A 26,847-nucleotide genomic window follows, 5' to 3' on the forward strand; every position below is an offset into this window, starting at 1 on the left:
CAACCCAGCATCACACACAATCAGTATGTGTAGCCAGCTACCCTCACTGGGCGATCTCCAGATCACCTCTTTTTGTAGGGTAGTCCCACCCAATAGAAACATGAAAATCTGGATATGCATTTTCACATTTTTCTGCTACCCATATTAATAGAATAAAAACAGGTTAAAATTAATAATATATTTCATTTCATATAATGTACTTTTATAATACTAAGTAGTCAGCATTTAAAATGAAATATTTTCATAACTTTTTCAAACCATGCTTTGAAATCTGGTGCATATTTTATAGTTACAGCAATCACAAATGAACTACTCAAGTTTCAAGTTTTTGGTGCTCCAAAGTCCCATTGTAGGTCTAGTAGTTGTCCATGACAGACATTACCCCTCTATTTACTACAGGAAGTCTGTAAAGTTAATGTGAGTACTCAAGAAAGGACTTCTGAACAATGAACTGGCGTCTGACATAGATGACATCACCCCCAAGGGCCGAGGGGACATATTTAGCCACATAACACTGCTCATCTCAAGAACACAGAGCTTACTGATATTTTTTAAATCACTTATTTCTCAAAGCTTTTCTTTTTCAAACACTACTCTATGCCTGGTAGGGTAGTACACACCTTTAATCCTAACTGTTGGGAGACAGAATAGGCAGATCTCTGAGAACTGGAGGACAGCCTGATCTACACTGCAAGTTCCAGGCCAGTGAGGGCTATATAGAGAAAACCTGTCTTAACAGTCAGAAGACACAGAGATGGACAGTCACAGAGACAAACAAACAAAACACGTATAGAACATCAAAAATTTTGTTGACATTTACATATGCCAAACTTTAAGCAAAATGTCAAGGTGATTCCAATGGTTTCAGCTGTACCTTCCAGCTGAGAACAATGACCTTCCAAAGAGAGAAGGAAAGGGGGAAATGCTACTACAATCTTCAGCCATCCATTAAACAATATCTTACAGCTCTGGTAGGCAAGGTGGAATTAACAGCCACATCAGTAACAGTCGAACATGGAAGAAATGTCATCAAACAGACATTTTGATGTCCTCAGCCATTTTTATGTTAACATCCAGATATTTGATCAGATGGCTGTTAAGCTGCCGAGCTTTTGCAGAGCCGCTATACCTCATCGTGAACTGGATGATTCCATTAACAAGGTAGACATTTTCTGGTCCAGATTTAAGGCTTTAAGGTGAGAACTGGAACAAGGCACCTCTATAATTTCATTCATTTGTGACAAACAAATAGAACATGGTTCCTACACAGCAACTGAGCATGTCAGGAAACTAGGTTAGAGGAGTAAAATAACCTCAGGCACCAGGGCCACCCTCCTGTCCGACTGCACATTGTGCTCCTCTATCTATCTATCTATCTATCTATCTATCTATCTATCTATCTATCTGCCATGCTTCATAATATACATTGCATAGCTATACAGACCCAAACACACACGCACACAAAATGAACCTAAAGTTGTGTACATCTCTGTGTTGTATATGTGTGTAAAAGACAGAGGCCAAGTTTCTTCCTTCTTTGTTCTCCACTTTGTTTTAAAGAACAGCAGGGCTCCTTCCTGAACCTGGAGCTAACTGATTTAGCTAGGTTGACTGTCTCCACTTCCTCAACACTAGGAATGGAGATGTACGCCACTGAGGCTGCCTTTACCTGAATGGCAGGTTCTTATGTCTAGATGGTAAGCGATTTTACCGACTGCGTGGTCTCTCAGTCCACTCAATAAAATTTTTTAAAAGATAACTGAAAGGTGAATCAATTCCAGAACACAAATTCCCTCCTGTAAAGCGGGACGCAAACCCATTCAAAGAGCAGTTGGTTGCCTCAACAGCAATCATGTCTCTACTGCACCGTGGGACACCTTTCCAGCAGCGAAGTCAACAGGTTAACTTCTAGCATACGAAGTATAGTTTTGTTGTTCCATCTAACACCTACTCTTTTAATCTTGTCACTCAGAATGTAAAGACTTCAGGCAATTCCTCATCGGTACTGAGCTACAACGCAAAAGGTCCTTAGCAAGGAACATGTTTATATTGGTACCACACATATATTTGAACTCAATGAACTCTTTGATTACATTGTTTTAAATGATATACTCCAAAGGCAGTAAATTTATAAAGATAAAATGGTACAATATTATCTAGTTAAAATTATTAACTAGATAATTTTTACACATTTTCTAAGTGGGTCACATCACCTGCAGGTAAATAACTGCAGCCATGACAAACACACCCAAGCTGTTCTGCACACAGACTACCACTTTTACTAACACTAAGTTTGTCATCCTTCTCTACAGTTTACAGGAATATACCGGTGCTATCGGTTAGAAATATAAAGTATACTCTAAAGATACAAGCTGCATTTACTATGGATGTTTCTAAATGCTTGTATAATCTCTTAGCTTCCTCAACACACAGTTCTAGAGTCACCATAAATTTACATGGCCACGCTTTTAGAATTCCAGTTTTGGCTTGTTTGTTACTGTTGTTATCAGCTGCTGCCAATTTCGTAAACTGCACTCCAAAATCTATTGTTACAGCAGCCAACAGCTCTCACTTTGGTAAAGGATGTGATGTTCAATTTCCCAAAAACCATCTTATGTAAGACAAAGGACTTTTGATTCTTAAGAAGCTTCGTAACAATGCTGTCTACCAGATAACAGAAGCTGAGCTACAAAAGAGAAAAATACAAAAAAAACCCGCCAACCTCAGTGTAGCACAGAGAATACTACCAGAAGGGAAAGGGCTGGATTTAGTTAGTGCCAATTGTACAATAAGATGAAATACTACACAAAATCTCCATGATACATATAAGTGATACATTAATAAAAAAAAAACAAACCATCAAATGTGCTCTCAAAGTACCAAATAACAATTAAGCAAAGCTTCTATGCAAAGGCTTCTATGGCACTCTGAGGAAACCACTGCTCTGGGCAATGTGTCTCTTGTTTCTGTCATGGAGACCTCCTTGAATTTTCCTAAGCCCACCCACACAGAGGCCAAAACAAACTGGCCCATCCAAGAGAAAAGAGGCATGCTCAAAAAAACTGCAAAGAAATGTTTAGCTCTTCCAAAATGCAAAGGCACCATAGTCTGGGCATTTACAATGGCCCCGGTTAGAAGCAGCGGGAACGTCCACCAGTGGTGAACAAGTAAGGCGTGGCACATAAGACAGTTCAAACACACAGTTAAAACACAGTCTATAGAATTAAACTTTTAACATTTTAAAGCTTTATTTTTATTTGATATGTATGAGTGTGTGACTACATGTCTGTCTGTGCATCATGTGCCTGTGTGGTACCCATGCAGACCAGAAGAGAGTATAAGATCCTCTGACACTAGCTACACAGACGGTTGTGAGCCACTCTGTATGTGCTGGAAACCAAACTCAGGTCCTCTGCAAGAGCAGCAAGTGCTCTTAACCACTGAGCCACATCTCCAGCAGCTACAGAGATGAGGAGTATCTTTTATTAGACTAATCTTTCTAGATGAAACAACTAAGAATTCTGGAGGGGCAGGGCATCTAACAGCAGTGATCCATGTTTAACAGGACATGGTGTCCTTGCAAAGAGCCCAGGTTCGGCTCCCAGCACCCACATCGGGTGGCTCGCAACAGCTGTAAATGCTGTCCCAGGAGTTCAAATGTCCTCTTCTGCTCTCAGTCGGCACCAGACACACATGTGATGCACATACATACATGCAGGCCTCCATACACAAGCACATAAAATAAAAATAAATATTTTTAATTGGCACAGGGCCATCAGGATGGGTCAGTGATTACAGGCATTGCTGTGCAAGTCAGACAACCTGAATTACATTTCCAGGGGCCATGGTAGAAGAAAATAATTGACTCCCAAAAGTTACCCTCCAACTTCCACATGCACAGCAGGACACGTGCTCATCTGCACTTACACATACACAGGCACACACATTAGTAAAAATAAAATTCTCCTTGAAGTTTCTTGGTTTGTAAAGACAGGATCTTACTATGTAGCCTTGCCTATGCAGCTCTGCCTGCCTCTGCCTCCCAAATGCAGAGACTAAGGCATGCCTTGCCGTGCCCAGCAAGACCAGGAGGTTGTAAATAATAAAAGTCAAATTTTAAATCCAGCAAATTTTAGAAAAGTCATTATATTCATCATTAAAAGAAACATTACTAACATTAAATGATAGTTTATAAAATCTGAAAATTCAAATTTTCAATTATGTTCCTACTTCTGTAATACTCGTCCTCAAATTTAAACATTTTTGTGAACTATACCACATAAAAAAATACTTAACTGTGTATTATTTATTCAGTCACCTCTTAACTTTTTTCCATGTGTGATAATTGAAATCAATGTTTAGAAATCTGATTTTAATACTCATTTAAAGTCTTAATTTGATCTTCAAACTACAGATAACACTATTTGTCTCTGCTAGGGTTTTCATAAACACCATGAAATATTATTCACATTAATATTAACATTAATATTTAGATACTATGGTATACTTTGCAATTGTCCCTTTCCATGCAAACCTCATTTGCATGTTCTGCACCCTTGTGAGGCTATCGCTGAACCTCCTTAACTGGTCTGTTCATGCACGCATCGAGTCCACTAACCCCTAACACACATCCGCCAGGCAGCGTCCGGAATGAAACATTTCCTGAACCTATTTTGGAGAATAGAGAGCAGATCTGCACTTCATATTGTAGATAAATCTTTCCTATGCTGGTTAGCTTCATGGGACCTGGAAATTCCTACTCTATAAATGTTTAAACTACTTCCAAAACACAGATGCACCAATCTTCAACCAGAAACTTATGAGAGTCCTCCTGCTGTGGGAAGGATAGATAAACTAGAGATATCAAATTCCCTCTGAGAACAGCGATTGCTTCACACAGCAACTCCACGAACCCAGTCTGTCCTCACCATCTCTCAGAGCGCGATCCATATTGTGAGAAATGACCACTCTTCTGCCCTGAGCTGTCTCCTGTGGATTTCCATACACAGGGCTCTGAAATGAGAGGAAAAACATGATAAATGTTATGAAATGAATCAGCTACATATAAAGATAAAACCAAGACAAAGATTAGAAGAGAGTAATCTTACTCTGGAAAAGTAGAAAAATGTTCAAGGTTAATTAAGAAATGTTTAGAAAAAAAAGAAATATTATAATATTGGAAATAGTGGGAAACTATAAATCTAGATAATCTATTTACAAGAATCAAAAGCATAACAAAAACTAAGTCAATGAGGGAAAGATAACACTATTTGTCTCTGCTAGGGTTTTCATAAACACCATGACCACAATCAACTTGGGGTCCAAGTTGTGTGTGTGTGTGTGTGTGTGTGTGTGTGTGTGTGTGTGTATACCCCTACCCTCAAACATCATACTACACAGTCCTTGCATTAGGAAAATTTACACTGAAGTAATACTATACCTCAGATGGCCTCCATATGGAAGCCGATCCGTCCACTTCTGGTTTGGTATTTTAGTGTATATATCACAATATTCATTCATAAAAGCTTTGGTGGACCAGGCTACTATCATTTTAAAAATATATTTGGTTTTTTATTTCATTAAAATAAATTAAACCTATCTTCATATTAAGATTTAAAACAACCTCAAACTAAACAGGGTCAGTTTTAATTACACCCAGACTTCTCTAGAAGGAACAAATTAGAGATTGCAATATATAATTGCACATTTGAAAAATGTTTTCCAAAGTCAGGCCATAACCTGAAAGCTTTCCTTTAATACATGTAAGCACACCTTCAGAATCAAGAACAGACAGCACAGAAATAAACACTTCCTTGAATGGCTTTTCAGTCCATAGCCATGATACGCTTAAACTGTCTATGTGCCAAGCCAGAGATACCCTCTGAAGAGAAAGCACCCAGAGAACCTTGCAGAGAAACTTGGGCATGCCAACACACCAGTCATTAAACAACCAGCAGCTGTCTGAACCCTGGCCCACACAGACTGGGAAGATGGCAGTGCTCTCTGGGTGGCTTCAAAGCCACTGATGACGTAATTCCTCTCATGCCCATCACCATCACTACTCCAGTAAACAAAAGTCTCTCCCCTTTATTGTGCACATAGATTTTCAAGTGTTTTACAATGTACTTCAGTTTAGTTTATGTTAAAAAAAACAAAACAGCCAGGCATAGAGACACATGACTATAATCCCAGTATGTGGATGCAAAAGGAGGGTTATTAGATGGCTATCCTTGTTTGAAGTTAGCCTGAGCTACTTAAGCCACAGACAAACCTAGCATAGACAGACAGACAGAGGGTGAGGGAAAAGAAGGATGAGAAAGGGAAAGAAAGGAAGAAAATGCACAAAGTTCAGGGGTGATGGGTGTATCCTGGGAAGTTACTATAATGGTAACCTATCTTACAAAAGCAAATACAACCCTGCACTCATCCTCATTGCCCACACAAGTGTCACAGGGCTGTCTCTCCACAGATTCTGAGCGTCTGACCGTCTTTCTCACTTTTCTCAAAACCCTGCCTCTTTCAAAACAATCATATCTGCCTTGGCCTCAAAAATAATGTATTCAAAACCAAAGAAATGAAGAAGCCATGTATATCTTTCCAGGCACGAAAGAGAAGACTAGGAAATGTGATAGACCACGTCATTAGATGAAGACTGACAAAGATTGGGGACATACTCAAGCACACAGCTCCCACTGTGCACCCTGAGCACATTATGGATGTAAAGACTGGACTGAGGAATATCCCTTTATCCAGCAGTGTTTTGATCTATTTCCTTGGAGTCAGTGTGCCCAGCATTTCGTGGCTGGACCTAAGAGTGAGTTACCTTTCTGTACCTCAGTTCCCTGCTCTGTAAAGCAGATAACAACGTACCTAAGCAACCACTAGGGTCAGTATGCGCAGTAACGGGAAGAATACACATGAATCAGCAGCATCTAGATGGCATGCAAATCACAAACCATCATGGCACTTTTTCTATGTACATATTGTGTGTGTTGTTTGTGTGTCCACATGTGTACATGGAGGTCATAGGTCAGCATGGAGAGTCTTCCTCAATTGCCCTTACCTTACTGTGCCTGGAGCTTGCAGATTCAGGTAGACTAGCTAGCTAGCAGACCTTAGAAATCCCATCTCTGCCCTCCTCAGCACTGGGGTTCCAGGCATACACCATCATGCCTGACTTTTTACTTTTTTCTACAGATCTGAATTCAAGTCTCTCAATGCAAGCACATTACCCATTGAACCATCCAACCACCCTCATTTGCATACCTTTAAAAGAAATTACAATCTATTCATATTTGGCTTTTAAACTCAATATTGAGTTAAAAGCATTGCTTTCATAATAAAAACTTTGGAATATGTTTGCATGACTTATATATATATATATATACCATAATTTATCTGCTTACTCTACACTTAATTAGCTTCTAACTTTTTTTCCTATTTTAAATAAAAAATATTTCTATTTTTGTACTGTTAAGTACAACCAGAAATGTTCTAAAAAACGCTAAGTGCTTATGAAATACATAGTGAATGTGTATCGTAACTTTATGTAAAGGATTTAATGTCTAAAGGATTTCCTATGCTGGAGAGACTGTTCAGTAGGAACAAGAATTTTCAACCCAAATGTGAGGGTCTGAGGTAGAATCTCTGAAATGCCCCCTAAAAGCCAGACACAGAGGTGAACATCTATAACCCAGCAGGCCTGTGGGAGGACGAGAGGGACACACAGGAGAATTCCCAGAGCTTGCAGAGCAGCCAGCCAGGCATACAACACAGTGGGAAAACACAGACCTGGTCTCAAACAGGTGCCGATGCGGACAGACCCCAAGGCTGTTCTCTGACCTCCACAAACGAACGCACTGTGGCCACATGCACACTCTTAAAGTGCCTCTCTCTCCCTCTCCCCTGTCTGTACACACACACATACACACACACACACACACACACACACACCAAAATAAAATAATAAAAATTAAAGAATCGCTTCAAGAAGTTTCCTCCAGCTGAGAGGACACTGAAGAGCAAGCCTGTGGAGGCTGGAGGAGGAGCGCCACCAATGCTGCTGCCCAGCTGAGCTGAACCGTGGAATAACTGGGGATCTCCCGCCCCGGTTCTACACCCTAAGGCGTGCACCCTCAGAGGAGAGGCTCTCCTGGCAGTGCTTCCAGACTTGGGCATCCCTTTCATGCTTTCTGATTTCTAGAGTCACAAGCAGATGTCTCTAGAAATGCTTCCCGGTAACTAAGGAAAAACAATAAGTATTCTCAGTAAGGCGAAATCTCTTTAAGCTATTCAATATGGATAGATTTTTAAGATAAGCTGATAATATTTAGAATGTTTGCCAATGTATTTTAAAGAATCAGATTTACATGGGAGGAGCATATTTTATTTCTTACATACCAATCTGAAAGGCCTTAATAAACATACTCAGCTTGATTAAGAGAAATTTAAGTCCATTATTTGGAAATGAAAATTATTACATGCAAATAGAAATATAAGAGAAATAGAAATTAAAGAGTATGGAATGAATAATGGAGTTAGAGAAAAAAGTCAAAAGCAAACTGGCTGAGGAAAAAGTAGCTAACACCTCTGGCATGAGCTGTCTGAATTCCTGAAAAGGCTTGTGTGATACAAATGCTGCCCAATTTTGTTCCTTGCTTCTGTCATATATTCACATCGTTTGAGTTTGTTTGGGCAATCTTGGGTTTCTGTAATGTGAATCACATTTCCATCAATTTGTTCAATCATCGGATAACCACTGAAGACTCACTCTGTCTGCCTGGCACTTAGTTGGATATTGACAGACAAAAGCAAATAAACTGCATTTGCTGTGCTCATGGGATTTAATCTATACTTGGTAAACACTCATAATCAAGTAGCTAATAAGCCATTGTGCAGCAGGAGTGTGCTTAAGAACTCCAGTAGTCTTCATATTCCAGAAACCTCTTGACTTTTTGGCCGCTCCCTTTAGTCGTGGAAGGAAGTTACTCAAGCATCTACTGAATCTCTAAGAGCACTTCATAAGAAGTTTGAAATTCATACATATTGACATATATTACATAATCTCATTTCATAAGAGACAACTCTGAACTTAAATGGTAGCCAGCGTCGTCCCCTGCTCCAGAGCTTATGTAAGGCAGCAGCTAGATGAGTCACAGAGAATGGCTTTTCCCCAGCACACTATATTCCATTTCTGATATAAAATACCACAACACCATTTTATTAATTGGTTGGCTGGTTTTTAAATAGAACCCTGTGATAAAAATATTTGTGCCTAGTTAGAAAACTCCCATCGGCAATCTGATGCAATGAGGCCTGTTTCACAGCTGCCTTGAAGCAGCAAAGTGGACTCTCTGTCCTCAGCCCTGATAATAAGCGTGCATAAGACACTAAGAAGAGGGCTATGCACAAACTCAAAGCACAAGTCAACTAAATCTACTCACAAAGGGTGTTAGGTCCTTTCTAACTGGCAACAGCAGCCTAAAGAGAAATATTAACAACCAATTCTTCCCTTTCTATCTAAAATAAATATATATGTTGGAATTCAAAGACTAAATCCTCCTCTTAGACAGGCCTTTCCACAGGAGCAATTCTGCCTCTGACTAGATAAATGGCTGAAAAGCCTTCACTAGGCCAGGAGTGGGGTGTACCTTTAACCCCTACATTTGGGAGAGGGAGGCAGGCATATCTCCTTGAGTTCACGCCAGCCTAGTGAGTTCTTTTCTCCCTGATCCATTATGCCATCAGGAAGCTGCTATCTACAACTTGGAAGCATTTAATTTCCCAGATAAATTTGGGAAAAGGTCTTTGGATATAGTTTTATAAATCCTTCTGTATATTTTTGGGCTGGAGCTTGCTATAGCTCAGGCTGGCCTCAAATACAAATCAATCCCTCTGCCTCAGCCTCCCAAGCAATGAGATCACTGATGTGAATTATCATATCTAACTCTTTTAAGTTTCTTAATTCGAAGAAGTTTAGACTGTATCTTTGGAATAAGTATTTTTTAACAATGATTTCTAAATAATCTCTAAAAATCCCTGGGCCCCACTTTGAGAAACATTCCTAAGTGGTCCAGACAAGAATGAGAAATTTGCCAGGATGTGGTGGTGCACGCCTTTAATCCCAGCACTTGGGAGGCAGAGGCAGGTGGATTTCTGAGTTCGAGGCCAGCCTGGTCTACAGAATGAGTTCCAGGACAGCCAGAGCTACACAGAGAAACCACGTCTGGGGGGGGAAAGAAAGAAAGAAAAGAAAAGAAAAGAAAAGAAAAGAAAAGAAAAGAAAAGAAAAGAAAAGAAAAGAAAGAAAGAAAGAAATTTATTTTAACATAAAACAATGATTCATATAAATTGAGAGATGAATCTTAAAAGACTCATCTATAGGACTGAGTTGTAGCTCAATGTGAACAAAAACTCCTAAGAAAAAGCTGTATCTGGCTAGGAGGGAAAACTGAATCTGTTATTGGCAGAGGCTGACTAGCTGATTAGAATGTCAGTACTGTGGAGGGGTTGAAAAGTTAAGGTCCAGAGGTTAAATACGCTTGCTTATCTTGGGCGAAGTTCTGGCCTCTGAAACAGCCATTCCTTGCCCACCTCTGCATTGGAATCAACATCTTGTGACAATAGATTTAAAACCCCTTTTATAATCTATTGACATAGGAGAATACTAGCTTCCCCGTCCAAATGCTAAGAATGCATCAGGTCGCATCTTAGGCCTATAGAAAAGCTCCTCCCATCTCCGCGCGCTGCTGTCGAACATACCCACCAACACACTGGAACATGAAACTTGGGATAACATAAATCTATGTTCCGGGGCCATAGTCACTCAGAATGGCTCCGGAATAAACTATTTCTTATTCCCTTAAGATGAGAGCTGTGATTTTGCATCTTCGCCTAGCATGCACAAAGTCCTAGGTTCCAACCACTAGGTGCAGTGCCACATGCCTGGAACTCAGGCATGGAAGGTGCAAGTCAGAGGGTAAGAAGTAAGATTATCCTAACTAAATAAAAATGTAACCCCAACTATGTGAAACTCTGCCTCCAAAAAGAAAAATTCCTCATGCCCAGGTTCCTTTGGACACTGAATGATAACTATGCCGATACTTCACTGTGCTCATAAAGGAGATGTCATAGCTCCTTTTTTTCTGCAGAATTCCCACTTAATACCATTAACAAACCATTAATTGCTTTAAAAGGCAAGGGATAGCTAGGCAGAGGTGGCACACACCTTTGATCCCATACTTGGGAGGCAGAGGCAGGCAGAACTCTTATGAGTTCGACCAGAATGATCTACCGAGTGACTGGCAGGACATCCAGGGCCATGCAGGGAAACAAACAGCAAAAAGTGCCAGGGAGATCAGCTTAATTAATAGAGGCAGTTTTAAATAAATATAGCGCCTACATCAAAAGCTGTTTTATACAATGTTAGAATCAGTCATTTTTGGAAGTTTTAACAAGGCTAAAACACAAGCAACAAACTAAGAATCCCTATACACTTAGCCCAACCACTTCAGAAATCAGTATGGAAATTCCTTACAATACTAAAAATAGACCTACCACTATAGCACTCCTGGGTATTTATCCAAAAGCAATGAGGTCAGAATACAAATCAGAGATCTGCAAACAGTGTTAACTGTAACACGCGGCACAGGCCAGGTCATGGCCCCAGCCTACGCCCCCTTCAGCAGGCGTGGGTAACGAAAATGTGGTATATACACAACGGAATGAGATCAGGTCATTCTCAGGAAGATAGATGGATTATCATGTTAAGTTATCTAGACATCAAAAGTAATCATTTACCACACATGTGAAAATCACAAAGATTTTTTTTTAATGACCAAGAGAAGGGTCCAGAGGGGAAGAAAGGGAGAGCAACAGGTTAAGTCTTAAATTGTTACATAAAGTCAGTGAAGCCACTGATTTGTAGAATTCAGGTGCTCTCATAATTATAAAATTATACTACTCTAAAGAATAAAAAACGCTCCCACCCCAAACCTAACTTTGATTGCACCTAAGGAGTGAAATTGCTCCTGAGCAATTTCTTAAATAAATCTCTTAAACGACAATAATACAGCCAGAGAGGGCTTCAGGCAAAGTGGCCCAGAGGTAGCAACCTCCACCGGGACCCAACCTTAGCCTCTTCATTCCCTCATCTCACAACAGGCAACACATTCTTCCCCATGGCACGCTATTTTTTCACATTCTTTCATTATGTGTGTGGAGGTCAGAGGACAAAATGCCGGAGTTGGTTCTTCTGTCTACCGTAGGCCTCAGGACCAAACCCGGTGGCAATCACCCCTTCCTAACTAAGCCATCTCCTCAGCCACCCCACTGACATTCTACCAGAGAATTTTGAGAAGCAACCCCGTCAAAGACGAGAAATAAGATGAACCGCATGACACTGGGTCAGATCTCAGCCACCGACATCCCTCACCTCACGCGCTCGGCCCTCAGTCATCCCCACAGGCACTCACAGGGCTCTGGCACACCAGGACAGTGGACAATCTGTGGTTCTTCCCTCGAAGCTCTCAGATCCTTCCTGGTCTTAGTGTCTCCCTTGGCTTATGTGAGGGCTAAGTGACGAGTAGATCTGCTTGTGTCTAATCTGTCACACCATGAAGAACCCAGAGCCACCCTCCCGTCATTTAGCTCCGTCAGGTTGGGATGTCATTAACCCATTTAAACCTGCATCCTGATTCATAAACTAAAATGCCTGTGACTGAGAGCAGGGAGTATTCAGTGTGATGCTTCGTAGAGACTGAGAGCAGGGAGTATTCAGTGTGATGCTTCGTAAACAGCAAGGGCTCAAAAAAGGTTCTTGCTGTTATTTCATCCATTAATTTCCAAATAGTTTACCACTGCCCTTAAAATAACCTTTTAAAAAAGGAAGTAACATTTATAAAATGTCATCTTCCTCACCTTCAGTAATTATTTTTGCCTTCTACTTACCAAGATATTTGAGGCTTGAGACAGTGCTCCCACATCACCCCTCCCCACCAGTCTTAAGCCTGATTCCGTCCATGCATGCTCTGACCTTGTCCCCTGGCACCGCTCCATCGGCCAGCCGCCACCTCTGAGATTTTCGGCCCCTTCCCCTGAACTCTGAAGTCTCTGACACAGACGAATGACGGCAGTACCACATGACACAATGCCAGCTTGCCACCTCTATAACTTTAATTCCAGGGGATCTGACACCTTCTTTGACCTCTGAGAGTACCAGACACACACAGGTACATAGACACTACATTCATACACATAAAGTAAATAAATAAGCCTAAAAATGTCCTTAAAGGAAATAACGTCCCATAATGCATGGCACCGCTATCTTCCCTTCTGCCCTCTCTCCTTCCCGCCTCAGCCTGCCACTGGACTAAGTGCTGTACAGTCTGTCCCTAGACTTCCCACCCCCACTCTGCAACCTGAATGCCACTTCTGCCTCAGACACTACCTTCCCCTCGTTGCCTGAAGCCGCATACCATCCTGGCACAGGCCCACACTATCCACCAAGTCGTGGAGTAGAGTCACCCCCTTTCTGGATGTCCGCACACACCATGATGCTGTTGGCAAGTCTCTCTTCTCTCACTTCCTCTCTGGGTCTTCCTCTCCTGAGTCTCCACCTGCCCCTCTCAGGCTGTCTGTCCACCCTTTGCCTGACCAGCTCCCTTCCATTCAACACTACCAACTCCCTCTCTAACAATTCTACTTGTTTAGCCCTCATCTCTCCCCCAAATTGCACATCTGAATACCTAATTACAAGTTAACCACATCCACGGGGATGTCAAAATATGTAGGACCAAAAATTTTACATTCTTACCTACACAAATGGCATCTGTATCCATTCAAACAGATAAGCTGAATCCTAGAATTAAGCTACAGTTGCCCTCTCTTGAGCTTAGAAAATGTTTCCTGGGTAGAAATGAAGACCACAGGACTAGACAGAAGGAAAACAGAAACTGCACCTCCATCGAGTGGAACTAAAATGCTAAGAATGGGAGCAAGGCCTTCTGTGAGCTTGAGGTCTACACATGTATGCCACACAAAGATAAAGTCAGGACAGCAAGCGCTCTGAGTGTGCGTGAACAGAGGAATGATGCTAGTCACGAGAACGTCTCACGTGAGGTGAAGTGCTCATTGTTTTAACACCTACGCCCCCTTCCTTCCTCAGACTGTCCTAAGGCAGTGAGAATCCTGGACGCCTTACCAGCAGATTCTTGGGAATGGGAACTGGTCCAAACCTGACCAATAAGATGTGAGGGAAGCATTGCCAGGGGGCATTTCTAGGAATTGTTTTGCTGCTTTTTTATTTATTTTATTTTATTTTTTATGGTTCCAATCATTGTCCTGCTTCTCCCAATTCCCATCCTGTGAAAATGTTGTACCTAAAACTGATGCAGTCATTCGACCAACGCCCAGAATGAACTGACTCATGAGAAGGGAGAAGCGCGAGGTGGACAGAGAAATGGTGCTGGACCTTCCCCTGAGCCCTGACTTGATTATGTGTGATTTCTTACAATGATAAATCACTTTAAGGTTTAAAAACAAGGAAACAGTTATGGGATTCAATCATGCTTACCTCATATCCTATCAGCTGGGTACGAAGGTCCATGCCTGTCAATCTGTCACTCTGCCTAGAGTACAAGGATTAACAATAAAGGACGTGGGACTACTCCCAAACAGTACAATATTAAAACTGTGAGTTGGGTGTGGTGGTGCACACCTTTGATCCCAGCACTCAGTAGGCAGAGGCAGTTGGATTTCTGAATTCAACACCAGCCTGGTCTACAGAGTGAGTTACAGGATAGCCAGGGATATATAGTGAGGCCCTGTCTAGAAAAAGAAAAATTGAAAACTGTGATAAGCTCAAGAAGTATTTGGTGCTACTGGACATGTAAATTCAGGGAAACGCCTTTACCCAGGTAATGCTGAGAGCTGAAGGCAGAAGAGAACAGGTAACGAACGGGGCAGACGGCAGGGCTGAAGGCGGAAGCCATCAAGCCTGCCAGTCACAGGGAGCTTGTTTGACACTGAGGACTGAGGTTAGGGTGCAGAGTGGAAGTAACTGCTACAGCTCAGACTAGAGCTACAAATAACCACAGGAAGCCACCCACAGGCCTTAATTAAACAGGTTACTCAAGGGGGATCTGCATAGGCTTCTATTTTAAAAGAATAAATTAAAGGAGATAATCCAGAGGCAGAGACTTCTGAGGCTGCACCTTTGCTGTGGCGGGGTGAGAACTTGAAAGAAATGGGTCCATGCGAGATAGTGGATGGAGCGCAGGTGGGTCTTCCAAGATGTCAAGGGGCTCAGGCTGACCCTGGCAGTGCTGCTCACTGATAGCAGGCAAGAAAGAGGCCTCACTGATCTCCGCTCTCTTAGACTTCTCTCAGGGACTACAGTGAGTACTAAGGAGAAATGTCAAGTAAGCAGGTGACTAAAGGGGACTCCAGTGCAGTGATGGTGAGTGCGAGGGGCCCAGTGACACTGACAGGATTTCAATGACACCTCCAAACAGACTTGAAAGCTGAAAACCACATCAGCTTTCTGAGTTACCAAAGATCTTGGAAGGGGAAAGGTCTGGTGAAACAGAAACTCAAGGACAGAGATGAACAACCATCTTATGGTGGGAAAATAAGAGAAGCATATGATAGTTTCTAGAATACTGAAAATGTTTATTTCCTGTGTTACATGCTGTTAAACTGTGATAACGCCTTAGGGAATGCATCTCTATGGATTCTCTGCATAGGAGGAGGCCACTTTCTGGGAGACGACTTTACCCAGGGTTCTGGAGGTAAGGGTGCAGTCTAGCTTGGTCCTGAAACCTGGTTCAGGCAGGATGGAGAGAAGACACAAGCAGAAAAGAAGCTGCTGTCCCGAGAGCTGCAATTCCCCAACTTCCATACACCAGGCTAACTTTCTTGGTTTGCGTGCAGGCACTGAGTGAAAGAAAGAGCTTCCTGTCTCTATCAAGCAAGCTTCTTGATAAGGACAAGAAGAATAAGCAGAATCTGCAGCTCTGGGAAGGAGGAAGTGCAGCACCCAGAAATGCTGTCTCCCCAACAGGCAAGAACTGAAGACACTGAAAAGACTAACTCACAGAAATGTAGAGAGAGTAGTGGTGAAGAGGAGGGGGTGAGGGTCAAAGGGGAGAGAGGAGGCTTACTGGGGAGGGGGGAGGGTCCAATCAGAAGATGAGCAGTCAAAGCCTACAGATATTTGTTACTACACCATACAGAGGACAGTGAGGACTACAGTTAGTCTAGCTATGGAAGAAATGAAGGTTGCAAATTAATTTTCCAAAAGGTGTATTAAACACTAAGATAGGAGACTTACTAAATCTAACACAAACAGAACACATCTTATTCAGTTTCCTCCTAGTCCTCAGAGGCGTTTCTCTTTAAATTTGCACGCATTTTGATTTACATCCTAGCTTCCTGCTATTCAGGCATAGGAATTCCCAGGCCAATAAATGTACAAGAACAGGCCATGACCTGGAGATGCCAATAAGTACTGGCTCGCTCTGGGGTGAGATCCAGCACACCTCAAAAGCCTAGCTACCTTCTCCAAAAGCAGCACATGATCTCAGAGGCCCACCAAATACACTCATATGCAGGAAGTTTTCCGGAAAGCTCTATCGTGTTTGAATAAACTATAGGAATGCCCACGGCTCAAGCAGTGTATATCACAGACCTATACCTGGCACTCAGGGTATACAGGCGTCTAGGGATGACTTACCCTTGCCCTCCGCATCTGACCAATCAGATAAACTAGTTTAGTGTTAAGCTAGTTGAGTTTGCAATTTTTTTCTTTTAAAAGTCCAATTGCTGTTTTAAAAGAAAATCAGGTTTCTATATTCACTTGAACGCTAACAGCCTTCAGCAGACACTACTCATTGTCCGAAGCCTGTACTCTCTGCAGGAAACTTGCTGAGTCACCTTTTCAGTACAATTGAAAACATACGTTTTTGAAGAAAATCTAGGACAGTGCCTACCCAGTGTGATATGGGTTAGACATGAACCCTACAGCATTTTTAAGTTAGCAACATCAATTACCAAGGTGACATCACTGTGGACTACTCAGACAAAAAGCTGCTTAAGATTCTAGAGTTGGAAATAAATACAGAAATGACCAGAATTAAGAAGGTTCAGCGTAGGACAACCACAGCTCAGGACTTCAACCTTCATACTGAAGTGTAAACAGCAGGTGCTCTAGTTTGCCACTTGTTTCTGTGATAGAACACTAACCAAAACCAACTTGGGGGGAGAAGAGGGCTTTTTGGGGTTACAGTTATAGACTGTAGGGAAGCTGAGGCAGGACCTGAAGCAGAGACCATGAAAGGATGCTGTTTACAGCTCTTTCCAAGCTCATAGTCAACTACCGGCCTGCCTGCCTGCCTGCCTGCCCGCCTGCCCGCCCACCTGCCTGCCCACCTGCCTGCCCGCCTGCCTGCTGCCTGCCTGCCTGTCTTCTTTCTTTCTTTGTTTTTTAATTGGACATTTTATTTATTTATATTTCAAATGTTGGATTCAACTGCCTTTCTTATACAGCCCTGGCCCATCAGCCCAGGGAGGTCACTTCCCACAGACTGGGCTCTCCTATATTAATTAGCCATCAAGAAAATGTCCCAGACATGCCCACATGCCAGTCTGGCTAAGGCAAATCTTCAATTGAATTCCTTTTTTTCCCCCGGGTATGTCAGGCTGACAACAAAACTAACTGGGACAGAGAGACTTTGGGTGTTGTTTAGTACTGAGTGTGGGCTAAAGGGACCGGCAGACGCTTGAAAATCTTCTCAACTCTATCTGCCATGTAACTAGTGATGTTTAATAAAGCCAAATAAAAAACTTGGCTATTTTTTTTCCTGGACGAGAACTCATTCTATAACTCAGGCTGGTCCAGCTAGAACTCACTGTATCACCAAGACTTGCTTCCACTCCGCTCAGGCCTTTGTAGTACTGGGACTTGAGGCCTGAGGCACTCTCTGGTGGCCAGCAGTTTCATTAACCCTCTTCACAATGCTATCACTCTGGCCTAATCACATCCTATTTGGCATTTCTCTAGCCTACCTCTGATGTTATCACTGTTGTACTCAAAAAACGTCAAAAGCTGCCGGGCCTACAGACTAAACTTCAGTTCTACTCTCCTTTAAGGACTTCCACAAGCCAAGATTATCTTTCCAATCTTGGCTCCTGTGACTCGTCTGATATATTCCCTGACAACTCAAATCTCAAAAGGTCCAATGCTCTGTCTCTGAAGCTGTTTTTTCAGGATCCTTTTAACAATCGATGAAAATGTATATTGTTCCCTTTGGACAGCCCTGCCGAATTCAAACACAGCTTCCTCATTTCCTAAGATACATTTGCCAGCTTTGATTGGCATTTCTTTTTATGTTCCTTGTATTATATCGCTCTGCTGTGAAGTTATCGTTATTCATATGTAACTTTATTTCACATTTCACAGCCTTAAAGAAGCCTTCCTTCCTAACAAGATACCAGAGAATATAATTTTTCTGCAAGTGCTATCACTGAATATAGACCATGAAATAATAGGTATCAAAAGCTTCTTGAATGTGTATTTTTATTAGTTTAGTTAAAATGTATCTAGAATGGATAGCAACTGCACCGGTGCCTGCCTTTATATGAAAAAGGGTTTCCCTTCGCACACTGTGTATCCTTCCATTCGCTTTTATTAACCATGTGACCTGAAATTATGTACAGCATGAATTTAAAAGGCAGCATCCTTGATGCACAAACATTTAGGCAGGATTCTGATTTAAAAGTTTTTAATTGGTATTCTGTAAACCAATTATCAATCCAATGATTTATTAGGCATTTTTTAAAAAGCCGTTTTGTTTTGTTTTTTCCTACTGGACACCAGGACTAAAAACTCCCTTAGTTGAAAAGTGAACAAATATTCTGAACAGGGAGGTTAAATATATTATGCGATTATCTGTTATGAAATTATTGAGGACTGTTTTTCACATTAGAATAATAATGGAAAGCCACAAAGAGGCTATGCATAGTCTCTCTAATTCCTGTTTTTTCCTCTTCCTCCCAAGTAACTAAATTAAGTTTGTTTCACTCAAAGAACATTTGTATTTGTAAAAGAACCCATTTAGGAATCCTAGCAGTCTGACCCAAGCCAATAGCGCACAGGATGGCTGTGTGAATGTTCTTACTGTCTCTAAACATCTGCCTTTCTCTCCAGTCAATGCCACTCGGCCTGAGAGGGCTGGACAGGGGCTCTTCTTGTTCATCTCTGGATCCTCCCCAAGTCACAGTGCCACCACTTATAGAGCGAGGAATTCAAGCTCTCAGTGCTACTGTTGCAAGGCTCCCAGTCTTCGCTAGGAAGCTGGTAGAACTTTCAAACCTAAAAATGTCAACCGTATTTATTAACCTTCGTTCTCATCAAAATCCATCTGCTGAGAGCATACTGCATACTGGCACTCAGCACAAAACAACAACAAAATAAAACAAAAAAAAATTCCAAAAAGAAAAAAAAAAAACAAACAAAAAACCAACAAGATCAGAAATTAGAAATGCTCGTTGATTTGATTTGACAATCTTTCTAGACTTTTCTGTCTGGTGAACTTGACAGTCCTCCACAAGTACTTCCCTCAGGCAGCCACGAGCTTCCCTTTCCCACGTGCTACTCCACCCAGCTTCCGTGCACTTCCTGTTCTGACCCGCCAACTCCCATTAATTGATTATTCATTTTCACATGGTATAAATCAAATAGAAAACGTTAAGTATTTCAGGTGACGGAAGTTAATTTGATTATCCGTATCTGCATAATAGTCCATACTGTGTTCCCTATAAACATACACTATTATAAAATTTCCAACTTACAATAACTTTTTAAAGTAGGTAGTAAATTCTATCTACCAAAAAGAGAAAAATCAAGACTCTGAGACTGAGAAGGAAAAAAAAGGAATTCAATGAGATCTATTTCAACAAAATGTAAGCAGTGTCCCTCTCTTCCACAAGAGGCTATAATCTGAACGGCCTCGCAGCAATAAGCTTTTCAACATCAAATGACTCCATTCCTTGGATCTGAGTGCGAGGGTCCAGCACCGGTGGCTACTGAACGCTCAAATCCAAACAGGCTAAATGGTCTAGCAGAATTCCAAACTCCACTTAAACTAGGAACCCTACACTACGACATCCTCTCAGCAAAACTGAGCTAAGAACTGTCCCAGATGGCTATTCTCAAGATGCTGGGGTCAACCTTCTTGATCTGAAAGGCTTCTGTATTTCCTTGAAATACCAATGGACCGTTGAGATAGAATTTCTCTCTGAGATAAAAGCTACTTTTAATCAGGAGTTGTTCCTACTGATATAAAATCCAAAATGTGCATATACCTAGGATATCCACTAGGTATTAGATTGTTAAGGAAAAGCACAATTTAGTGACCACAAAGAAACCTAACTTTCCTAATTACCATCAGCAAACATTTGAGCAGTCTTCAACTCCTGTCAGGTACATAGGATAAAAACAAAAAATGTCAATTATAGATCCTAACTACATGGAGTTTACAACTGAGAACACCGGGAAGCATCCAGAAGTGTGACAAGCCTCCTCAAGCAGGTGTGATAGCCCGCGCCTACAATGCCAACGCTCAGAAGCTGCAGCGGGAAGATGAAGGAACTCTGAACAAGCTTGAGGGCCTGAGTTTAGATTCCCATCATCTTTGTTGGGTGCATATACTCTGTAAAAATGGAGCTTTCCGAGACAGAGAGGGGCGGATCGCTAGGGCTCACTGGCCAGCCAGCTTAGCTCCAATGCGAAGCTCCAGCTTCAGTGAGACCCTGTCTCAATAAGATGACGAGACAATGATGATGATGATGATAATAATAATAATAATAATTAATAATAATGTGGAGAAAGACATCACTGTTGACCTCTGGCCTCAACTTGGGCTAATGCACCCACACACACATGCACACACATATGCATGCGCGTACCACATATGCAAAATAAAATTGTATCTTTTTTACTGAAAATAGTTTTTATACAATATATTCTGATCACAGTTTCCCTCCCCCAGCTTATCCCTGTTCCCCCCCCCCCACCTCCTGACCCACCGGAATCCACACCATTTCTTCCTTTTATTCTTTCTCTCCTTAGGATACAAGTAGGCATCTAAAATAATAATAAGATACGATAAAATCAAACAGACCAGAATAACACAAAACAAACAGGAAAAGGAGCCAAAGAAAAAGCACAAGAAACATTCACACAGAGAAGATTCATAAAAAATAAAATCAGAAACCATAACATATAAACAAAATGTCTATAAGGTTTTTTATTTTTAAAAAAAAAAATCTCCAAAGTATTGTATAACAAAAAAAAAAAAAAAAACCAAATAAAAAAAACAACAAAAAAAGAAAATTCCAAAACTGCCATTGAGTTCATCTCGTGTTGACCATCTACAGAAGGCAAAGGCCTGCCCTTGAATGTGGCTGACACGCCCAGTGAGACTCCATTGGAGAACACTAATTTTCCTTTGTGAGTGAGGGCTCATGTCCACTTTCCCCCCTTGGCACTGGGATCCATCTGGCTTAGACCTGTGCAGTTCCTGTGTGTGCCTCCTGAGCCTCTGTGAGTCCACATGTACATCAGTCCTCTGGTGTCTAGAAGGCTGTGTTTCCTAGGTGACCCCATACCCCCTGGCTCTCACAGTCTTCCCACCTCTGCCGCTTCAGCAGAGGAACATTTTGCTGAAGTGGAGCTCTAGCCATTCTCCTGGCCCCAAAGCAGTTTTCAGTTTTATAATAATATCAATCAACTTAATGGAGACGTCAACTGTTGACCTTTGGCCTGGACTTAGGCAAGTGTACCAACATATACATGTATACACACATACACACATACATGCACACACCACATATACAATTTTTTTTAAAAGTATTCTTTAAAAAGAGAGAGAGAGAGAGTGCCCAAGGCTAGTTTGGGCTATATAGCAAGTCTCTGCCTCCAAAAAAACCAAAAACAAGTCTTTATCTACTGTTAGCAATGTGCGCAAGTTTTTTCCCTCTCCACAGAAGGAAACCAAAGAGGGAGAGAAGGCAGGAGGAATGGGATAGAAAGTGGCTGACTGGCAGGATCCTTATCCAGCCCATATGTAAAGCATTCCAAGTGCTCTACAGAAGAACAGAGCATTTTAATCAGAGTCTGACTCCCTGTGGATTCACTGTGTAGCTGTTTCCATTTGGTTGACTGCTAGCCAGCCTCCTGCTCCACATATGACAGATGACCTGTGTGGTCCAGCTTCCAGTCTACGCCCACAGAGCTCCCAGATATCTTACGCTACACCGCATGTCTCTATTTCCCAGCCTTCCAGTCATAAAGAGAACATTCACTTAAAAAACTCGAATTACCGCAAATACAGCAGACGGCGGGTCTTGAGTAAACATCACCTGTAAGAAACCTGAATATGCTGTGACTAGCATGCCCTTCAACTTTAAATTATCTACAACTTAGAAAGTAACTTCCTGATGATCTTAGGTAAAGCTGTCACAGGGGTTGGAGTTGAGACAGGATGGCCAGTAATACCACCTGAAATCGGGTTTACGCTTGCTGGCCTTTCCCTCCTCCCCCAAGAATTCATGTGCAAAATCATTTTTCTGGATGACAATTTAAATTTCCCCTTACTCAGAAACAACCCAGGAGGTCTGATGGTGTGGGCCCTGAAGGAAACCGAGTAGCACTCCACCTGGTGAGGAGGTTGGGGGACCCTGACTGGTAAGTGATAATATCACAACTGTGAACCTGGCCCCACCATTTGTACTCCTCCCTCACCTACATCTCTAGAGCCCAAGCTCTGAGTTTCTTTTTTGCTTTATAAACACTATCCAAAAGTATCTCGTGTATTGTCTTTATTTATTGTCTGGTTCCCCACAGGAATCTAATCTGCAGGGAATAGGACTTTTCAGTGACTTGCTAATCCAACCCAAACTTCTAGACTATGTAAGACTTGGTTTATAAAAGATGCTCAACAAATATATACTGAACTTAGTATAAGTTCATATGTATAATATTTAAACTGTTGTGTGCCTTACAGGTCTAAAAACTAACTGGTAAACTTTTAGGATCCTTACTTATTAGAACTGGGAAGAGTAGAAGGAACAACACTTCTACTCACCAACTCCAAGTTACAAATGAGAAATCAACAGACAGCCAAATCAAACTTTTTAAGCGGAATGGACATTGCTAATCTTTTGAGACTGCCACTGTGTTTCCTGGGTCTCATGAGTGAGCATGCCATTATGAAGTGACAGGCTCTGGAAAGTCATTTTGAAAAGTAGAAAGCTCTCCCAGAAAGTAATAAACGGCTCATGCCATAAGCAAACAGAAAGTCTGGGGACAGAAGTCACTCAAACAAACGTTGTTTTTTTATGAAGTTGAGTCACTGCCATTCTCCTGGCCCCCAAGATCTCAGGCAATTTTAGTTTTATGAAGTTATCAATCAGCCAAGTTCCGGTAAAAAGAAGGTCCTTTTAAAGGGTTATTATACAGAGATTGGAGGTAAAGTTTTATAAAAGGCAAACAGAAGGTCGGTAGGAAGAAGGGCAAAGTACATTGAAAAATACAGTTCTTTCGCACATTCCACAACATAACCAACATATTCCTACATAACCACAACCTTGATGACCTACACCTCCCTGAGGGCAGCTTTTCCTCTTAGCAATAGACCCTGGCTCCTGGTGAGCATCCCACCCCCTCAAGCACCCTCAATCAGACATCCACCTGAGCTGCATTACAACTTAACCAACATGGTGGAAGACAGGATCTTACAGGTATGAACGGAGCTACCTCTGACTGGGTGACCTAACCAAGTTTTCTCTTCTGGAAACCGTCATAAAGTTATCTCCCACCCACGACAGATCAAAGACCCAAACATGATTATCAGTGTTGAATGCGAAGCCTGCCTCCTGTGGGTGCTGTGTGCGAATTTTTCTCCCCAACTGCACTTCAACATCTGAGACCTGCCCGGATGGATCTCTCTCTCCGTGCAGGGGATGGTGGATGAGTAACTATAGTGCCTAAAACCGCGCGGGCTTCGGCAGCGGGCCGGCCACCCTGCGGGAGCCCCCCGGGGTCTGCGCGCGCACGAGGCCGCGGGCACGCGAGGCAGCCGAGACCGGTACTCACCCGCAGCGGACAGCGGACGGCCGCCGCCAGCCGGCTCCAGGAAGAGGCGAAGTCCGGCGGCCGGGCGCGCGGGCTCCAGCAGACGAGCGAGACCAGTGTCCCCAGCAGCAAGGCGGCCGCGGCGCAGCTCAGGTACAGGCTGAGGCGCAGCAGCAAGGCGCCCGGCCCCGTGCCCGCCGCCGGTCCCCAGCCCGGGACCAGGCAGCACAGCGCCAGCACCGCCAGGGCGGCCACGGCCGCGGGCCCCCGCCAGCCCCCGCCCGGGACGTCCGCCGTCCGCTGCCGGTCCGCGGAGCCCCGGGCAGCGCGGCAGGCGTCTGCGGCGGACGTGGGGCCGCGGCGGGCGCCGCTGCTGTCGGTGGCATCGCGGTGCATGCTGCTTCCTGCGCCGCTGGCGACAGGCTCATCTCCCGGCCCGCTGCCCCCCGGCGCCGCCCCGGGCCGTGGCCTGTGCGCGGAGCCCCGCCGCCTCGCCGCTCCGGCCGCCGCTCGCGAGGCAAGGGCAGCCCGCGCTCATGCCCTCGCCGGCGGCCCTGCGCGGGAACCGCTCCAACAGACACCGCCGCGCCCCTCTCGGTGCCGCCGCCCCGTGCCTGGCCCGCAGCTGCCCGCCGACCGGGCGCGCCCAGGTAGCGGGACCGCGAGAGGGGACTGAAGCCCCACGGGCTTGAGACGCGCGGGGGCGGGGGCGGGACCTGCGGCTGAGTGACAGTGGGGCGGGGTCGCCCCGCCCACCCGGGGGCGGGGGCGGCCGGAAAGGGGCGCGACCAATCGCAGTGGACCCCGCTACTTCCCGAGCCCCGCCCCCGCCCCCCGGGGACAGCGTCTGTTCGTGGAAAATTTTGCTGCAGGTGTCAGAAGCCTGAGTACAGCTCCGCTCAGGTGCTCCCTTTTTTTCCCCCTCCGCTTCTCGCCTTGCCTACAGCCCCTTACCAGACGCCGGCCTTGTTCTGTAGCTCTCTGATTAACCTCATACCGTCCCTGATCCTCACTTTTACTACTTTCTTCCAACTGATCCCACTGCCCGAAGATAGGGACTAAGCCCAAACTGGAGGAGTTAAGTGAAGCCTGTGGTTCCCACTTACTTATGGAAAGGCTCCCAGAGTGTCCCCCTGGTGCCAGAGAGTGTACACAGCTGCCATAATCGATTTGGCTCCGATTTTGTGTTTTTGTTGCCAACAACGATTCGGTTCAAAAGCTGTTACCCACGCAAAAGAAACTGCTTCAAATAATTCGGAGAGAACATATTTTCCTTTCCTATCTTGATTGCAGCCGGTAGTCTACAGACGATGTTTGCTGAGAAGAAAGATGTCCAAATGTTGCTCAATACTATATATAACAGAGCTGCCAAAGCCCAAAAAGGGTGTTGACTGTCTTAGAGGGATGATGGAAATGAAGGATTTCTAAAGACGCTGGGAGAGGAAATAGAGAAGGCAAAAGGAATGAAATAAGAAAATAAGGGAAGCTTGAAAGATCAGGAGCTAGGATCTCTCCCCATGACACTGTAATAAAGAATTCCAAGTTCTTTAACTTGTACTATTTTGTTTTGTGACAGGGTCTCTCTGTGTAAACCTGGCTATCCTGAAACTCACTATGTGGACCAGGCTAGTCTGGACTCCCCCAGAGATCTGCTTGCCTCTGCTTTCAGAGTGCTGGAATCAAAGGTGTGCAGCCTAAGTTTGCAGTGTTCTCTAATATGTTGATTGATAATGCCCTCTGAGTAGCAGACAAGTAAACTACGCATTACAATGTAGTGTTATATATTGTGGCTACACTATTTTGGGTTTTTTTTTCTGTAAAGTTTTTGTTCCATCTGTAATAAGTATTGTGCCATTTCATAAAAAAAAAAAGAGAAAAGTCACGATACTCATAAAGTATAGTGCTTGCTTGCTTGCGTAAAACAAAGTATTACATGAAAAGTTATTATTCAAGAGTAGGCACAGGTGTACATAAAACAGTCCACCCATGTATTCATTCCAGGTCTTCATAATAAATTTCCCCAATGGCATATGGATTTCAAGTGGGAGATGAAGTCATAGATTTAAAAAAAAAAACTATGACTAACATTTAATTCTAATAGAATATCGTATTTAAGTGAATTGGGTTTTGGGGGGTTGTTTTTTGTTTTATTTTTTTTGTTTTGTTTTTTTGTTTTGTTTTGTTTTGTTTTCGAGACAAGGTTTCTTTGTGTAGCCCTGGCTGTCCTGGAACTTGCTCTGTAGGCCAGGCTGGCTTCGAACTCAGAAATCTGCCTGCCTCTGCCTCCCAAGTGCGCCACCACCACCCGGCTGTGAATTATTTTTATAACTATTTAAAGACAAGTATGTTTCTCATGTTTCTAAAGTTTTTAAAAAGATTTTTAAATTTTATTTCCACTTGCATGTGTTTGTTTGTGTACCATGTGCATGTGGTGAACTGGCACATGGGATCCCCAGAACTGGCGGTGTGGCAGCTATGAGCAACGGTGAGGATGCTGGGAGCTAAACCTGACTCCCCTGTAAGATCACTAAATGCTCTTAAGCACTGAATATCTCTCCAGCCCCAAGCTTGTTGCTTTGTAATATTAATTGGTGTTCACAGAACATTTCATTCGTTTATACGGGCTAAGAAAACATAGGAAGATAATGAGTTTCAAATGTGACTGCAGAAAAAGGCTCTAGACATTTCATCTCCACCCCAACAGATACTGTCGA

The 26,847-nt window shown here is 43.1% G+C and overlaps 1 protein-coding gene across 2 annotated transcripts in view; it reads right to left on the minus strand.

Moving 5' to 3' along the window:
- Window positions 1-24,679, minus strand: part of Snx25 (sorting nexin 25) — a 118,484-nt gene extending 93,805 nt beyond the window's left edge. For both annotated transcript variants that reach the window (XM_052162151.1, XM_052162150.1), the window contains exons 1-2: window positions 24,155-24,679; window positions 4,929-5,013 (exon numbers count right to left, since the gene is read on the minus strand). In XM_052162151.1, coding sequence (XP_052018111.1) covers window positions 4,929-5,013; window positions 24,155-24,529 — 460 coding nt within the window. In that variant the 5' untranslated portion in view covers window positions 24,530-24,679. The remainder of the gene's footprint in view (window positions 1-4,928; window positions 5,014-24,154) is intronic.
- Between the last annotated feature and the right edge of the window lie 2,168 nt (window positions 24,680-26,847).

The sequence above is a fragment of the Apodemus sylvaticus genome, chromosome 18, assembly GCF_947179515.1.
Source record: "Apodemus sylvaticus chromosome 18, mApoSyl1.1, whole genome shotgun sequence".
Lineage (NCBI taxonomy): Eukaryota > Metazoa > Chordata > Mammalia > Rodentia > Muridae > Apodemus > Apodemus sylvaticus.